The 5,896-nt window shown below is 45.8% G+C and overlaps 1 protein-coding gene across 1 annotated transcript; it reads left to right on the top strand.

Moving 5' to 3' along the window:
- Positions 1-1,518: 1,518 nt before the first annotated feature.
- LOC141122100 (gastrula zinc finger protein XlCGF66.1-like) lies at positions 1,519-5,047 on the top strand (the record flags this gene model as incomplete). Its single annotated transcript, XM_073611930.1, has 4 exons — positions 1,519-1,597; positions 3,343-3,471; positions 4,621-4,755; positions 4,844-5,047. Coding segments are annotated over exons 2-4 (435 nt in total), but the record flags the coding sequence as incomplete, so codon positions are not given.
- Positions 5,048-5,896: the final 849 nt, after the last annotated feature.

The following is a 5,896-nucleotide window of genomic DNA, read 5'->3' as shown; positions in this document are numbered from 1 at the left end:
AGGAAGTTGGAGCAATCCATGCTGCTCTGGAAGCACGGGGTACGGTACGCTGCGCCTGCCCAGCTGCTTCTCACCTCTTCGGGAGGCGGAGTCTAGGAGGAAGAGGCGGTGCCGGAGGAGCTCTTCTTCTGAGTCCTGGGCTCTCTCAGGTCCACCCACCTATCTGCCCTCAGATCGCTGATTACTGCCGTGTGTGGCGATGGATGCCCACCTGCACCCAAGGGCTATGTGGATTGATGCCGTAGTGCCACTAGTGCTGGACCTATTTGCCCCTGCTAAATGGCCATCACACCGGGGACAGTACAACAGTGCCCCTTTACATTCTGCACCTGGCCCCAGGGTGGTGCCCCGCCTGCCTCCTCCCATGCTATGCCACTGGTCACATAGCCACCAGGTAGGGGAGGGGTAGAGGTTGAGGCACAGCCGCACAGGCACTCACAAGCATCAGGTGCCCTCTCTCCTCCCAATGGAGAGTAGGTAAGCCAGCGGTTGTGTCTCCGCCCTAGGTGACTGCCTAGTTTTGCCTAGCGGTATCGCCGCCCCTGGGTGCACCCCGCGCACCCGTCCATAATCAGGATATTGTGTGGCACTTGCGAGTGTCAGGGAGCCACAGCCGAAATGTGGGAGAGTTGGGATGTCTGTTGGATCTCACCAGTCAGGAGACTTTCCTGTCATCCTACATGATCCCTTCTGAGGATTGTTCTATCCTTCCAAACAAATGTATGAAATCACCAATGCATAGCTCCCAACTGTTCCTGATTTTCAGGGACTGTCCCTGATTTGGAACAATGTCCCTCTGTCCCTCTTTCCTACTTATGTGTCCCTCATTTTGGTCTGATCTTTATAGTTGTATATAAAATGCACTTTTTATCTTTCAAAAATTGTTTCCCAGTGCTAAACCTTTCATCCAATTTCTAAATTGCTGCATTTGTAAATTTTACCGGTCACTGTAAAGGAATAGTAGTGGTAAAAAGCACTTGTGGGTTTAACCAATCATTTTTTTGTATGATTCTCCTTTAAGGGGGCGTGGCAGGGTGTGTGTCTGATGCTACATACTTTTACTAATAGGTGTCCCACATTCCCATCTCAAAAAGTTGGGAGGTATGTCGATGAGTCCTCCTTCTATGTGATCTAGAAGATCTTGAATCACAATGTCTTTATGGCTGAAGTCTATATATTTTTTTTATTGTTTTACAGCTTTTTTCACATTAATTATTTTATTTATATACAAGGAAATGTTCTTACTTTGAGAGATCTCCGCCACCATTCCTATGTAAACATTACATCCTTGCAATTTATGTTTTACATATTCATTATGAGTGGACTGATATGTATATTGTTATGCTTTTTGATATATTTTTGAATTTTATTCACCAAAAAGTTCAATTTCGGGAGTTATGTTTTTAACTTAGCCCTGTTATTCAGGAATGGTTATCATGAGACGTTTCTTGGGGCTGCAGTTCCTCTGAACTCCACAAGATGGTGATCTCACTTCTACCCAGACAGGAAGTCTCTATGGAAAACAGGAAGTGATGTCAGGTACAGACAGGAAGTTCCGGGTGAGAGGTGAGTCAGGAGGAAGTAGAGAGAAGACGAGGTAATAAGATCTTATTTTCTATTTACACCCAGTAACCCCCGTCATGTCCGTCCTCTTCCTCCATAGTCACTGTGATGTCTTTTATCTCCAGCAGATGATGATACACACATATATAGTGTGGAAACCTAGATTAACCCCTTCAGGGTCAGAACATTTCCCCACTTATGGGGCCGGAACATTCTCTTCATTTTGGAGATAAATTCTAGTAATATGTTCCTCTAAACAAACATCACTGACAATAAATAGACAAGACAATGACCATCCTGACCATACATGGCCTACAAAGGACAATTATTACACTACACAGGCTGTTGGTCTCTGATGGTCCTCTCACCCCACCTGCACATACTTTTCTCACCTCCTTAAAGGAGAAGTCCAGCTTGAGATCACTTGGCTGGTCTTCTCCTATGGGTTACAGGAGTACAATTCGTTTTGCACTCTTGTGACCTGTTTTCAGCAGAGAGCGGGATGAAGTCCTCTCTCTGGGGACATCACTGGAATCAGTCCAGGCACCGCATCATCACCACAATGAAGTCTGGATCTTCCAGGTGTCTGGACTGATGGCCATCTCAGCCTCTCAGCGAGCCACTGAGAGACTGAGACGGGCGCTCCCCACCCCTCCACATCTCCAGTGAGTGCGGGGGGCAGAGCTGTGAGAACCGAGCCATCGCAGATGTTCGATCGATCGGTTCTCAGTGAAGAGGTGCCGGGGGACCGATGCTGCATCCACCTAGGTAAGTATGAATCTGAAAGAAAAAAAAAATCATACTTCTCTTTTAAAGACCTTCTGCCAGCAAGTGAAGGAAGCCTTCACCTCACCATTTCACCGTTCTAGAAATATGTTACAGGATACAAAATAGACCAAGAGAACAAACCCCTCCCCCCTGCTGTCCTCCTACCAGCACTGAAATAAAAAACACACACCAGTAATGTGCACTACAAGGTCCAGCCCAACAGACAGCAGTCTATGGTAACAGCATGATGAGGACAAATGTTCATTCCAACATACAAGGGTCCTGCAGCTTGTCAGATAAAGATCCGGGAAGATCCAAGGAGATTAAACAACAAAGAAATGACAGCGCGAGATCCTCATTAGAATGATGAAGTCATTTATTCCATAAAAACAAATAGTACACTTACATGTTATAATCTTCATAAGCAGCATAGATGGCAGATGGGTTGTTATTGGAGAGAACAAAACTGACTCCTCCCCCCACAGTTCTGTACTCCACCAGCAGCATCCTCCTGCTATCCAATCCGATCCCTTCTCTTACTGCAGAGAGTGACAGTGACATCACTCCGATCAGTCAGCAGGCTGCCGGAGATTGGAGCCTTGCAGCCGGAGTTCTGCCAATTATCCTGATTAGCCGACAACTCCGACCAAAAGTCAGCAAGTTCCCCTTCCTGGACATCATGATGACCCGACATTGTCCTCACATCACTGCCTCAGAGCAAACAAGTCAAAGGAAGGATCGTATTTATCATTCCTTGTCTGCAGATCTAAAACTAATCAAATCCAGTTCAGAAACCAAACAAACCCAACATAGAAAGGGGAATATCTGATCCGGCAGGACAAGAGGGTCCCACACCTCAAAAATGTACCAAACAGTCCAAACTAAATGTGTTCCCATGGGGGGGAGTAGTTGTTAAATGTACAGCAACCCTCCTATTACCCCCCTCACATCCACATCCTATTATTGTGTGACCAACACCATCCAAATAATTCTTACTTTCATTTCCCAAAGTTATCCGTCTACAAGGAGACCTGTATAGATCAAATGACGGCACCAATGAGGATGGAGGAGGACCGGAGTCACATGACTGAGAAGATACTAAACCTCACCCTGGAGATCATCTACCTGCTGACCGGAGAGGTGAGGAGGATTCTGGGAGGTCACATGACATCACTCTTATCTCTATTAATAAAACACAGACCTGACCGGAGAGGTGAGGAGGATTCTGGGAGGTCACATGACATCACTCTTATCTCTATTAATAAAACACAGACCTGACCGGAGAGGTGAGGAGGATTCTGGGAGGTCACATGACATCACTCTTATCTCTATTAATAAAACACAGACCTGACCGGAGAGGTGAGCAGGATTCTGGGAGGTCACATGACATCACTCTTATCTCTATTAATAAAACACAGACCTGACCGGAGAGGTGAGGAGGATTCTGGGAGGTCACATGACATCACTCTTATCTCTATTAATAAAACACAGACCTGACCGGAGAGGTGAGGAGGATTCTGGGAGGTCACATGACATCACTCTTATCTCTATTAATAAAACACAGACCTGACCGGAGAGGTGAGGAGGATTCTGGGAGGTCACATGACATCACTCTTATCTCTATTAATAAAACACAGACCTGACCTGAGAGGTGAGGAGGATTCTGGGAGGTCACATGACATCACTCTTATCTCTATTAATAAAACACAGACCTGACCGGAGAGGTGAGGAGGATTCTGGGAGGTCACATGACATCACTCTTATCTCTATTAATAAAACACAGACCTGACCGGAGAGGTGAGGAGGATTCTGGGAGGTCACATGACATCACTCTTATCTCTATTAATAAAACACAGACCTGACCGGAGAGGTGAGGAGGATTCTGGGAGGTCACATGACATCACTCTTATCTCTATTAATAAAACACAGACCTGACCGGACAGGTGAGGAGGATTCTGGGAGGTCACATGACATCACTCTTATCTCTATTAATAAAACACAGACCTGACCGGAGAGGTGAGGAGGATTCTGGGAGGTCACATGACATCACTCTTATCTCTATTAATAAAACACAGACCTGACCGGAGAGGTGAGGAGGATTCTGGGAGGTCACATGACATCACTCTTATCTCTATTAATAAAACACAGACCTGACCGGAGAGGTGAGGAGGATTCTGGGAGGTCACATGACATCACTCTTATCTCTATTAATAAAACACAGACCTGACCGGAGAGGTGAGGAGGATTCTGGGATTCTAACATGATATTCTTATTGGTTCTCCAATACAGAGATTTCCTCTGGTGAAGTCAGGTGATCATATGACCATCACAGTGCCTCCATGTGACTCCCTAAAACCTGAGAGACACAACATGGAGAAGATTCTAGAAGTCACCAAGAAGATGATGGAGCTGCTGACAGGAGAGGTGAGGAGGATTCTGGGAATTCTGGGACATTATCCAGTAACAGACAAGGGATGTGTCTGGATGGTGACTGTATCATTGTGTGTGTCAGGTTCCTATAAGGTGTCAGGATGTCACTGTCTATTTCTCCATGGAGGAGTGGGAGTATTTAGAAGGACACAAGGATCTCTACAAGGACGTCATGATGGACAATCAGCAGAATTTGAGTTTTGTGAAGAATGTAAGGAAGGGATTTCCCTGGAATGAGACAATATTGAACCTCATCATGGAGATCCTCAGCCTGCTGACTGGAGAGGTGAGTGTAATGAAGGGGTTAAATCTGACTTCGCTGTACACTGGGATGTATTCAGAGTCACTTTAAGTCTTCTGATGTTCTGCTAATCAATAACGACATCCACACAAGTACTATGAATACATGAAGGGTACCTACTCTATGATATTTGGTTATAGCACAAGATGGCGGCATTGGGTATAGGAGATAATATTGCCAGGTTTAGTCCAATCAGTGAGACACATTATCAGCATGCCACGCCCACTGACCACTAATTCCATTGGTAACATTTCCTGGTGGGTCAGTGAGCCTTACTAGTAGAACATTAGTGGCTCTATTATATGACTTCTAGAAGGATCTATAAATCTGACCACATTGTAATCATATCATTGGATGGAGATGTCTGTCCTTTGATGAATCGGGAACATTGTGGCCAATCCCTGGAGAATAAATATAGAGCTGACCATAGAGATGAGGGATTATGGGAGAGCGGAGCCATCTTAAAGAGGAGCTCTAGGCCCCTTCAGAAAAAATAAAAGTCCACAGCTATAAATACAGCCAATTCCCTACTGCGCATGCGTGAAGCTCGCTGGGCTTTGTGAATGGCTCAGCAGCGGGGGAGGGAGGAGGAGGGCCAAACTTCAGACTGAGTTCATCTGTGAAAACTAGGTACCCGATCCTCACCAAAAGGAGCCAAATGTGGCAGTTGGGGGGAGGAGGCAAGTAAGTGGATCTTCCCCTTTTGGGTGGAGCTCCACTTTAATGCATGGGCACTGCCCAGGGGCCCCTTGATAATCTTTCATTACATCATACCAATATTCCAGGGACAGTCAGTCAAGCTTTTTACTAAGGTGTCCCGGGATAGCCGTGTCC

This window comes from Aquarana catesbeiana, unplaced genomic scaffold, assembly GCF_042186555.1.
Source record: "Aquarana catesbeiana isolate 2022-GZ unplaced genomic scaffold, ASM4218655v1 unanchor240, whole genome shotgun sequence".
Classification (NCBI taxonomy): Eukaryota; Metazoa; Chordata; class Amphibia; order Anura; family Ranidae; genus Aquarana; species Aquarana catesbeiana.
Note: the sequence above shows the minus strand (reverse complement) of the source record. Positions and strands in the feature narration are given on the sequence as shown.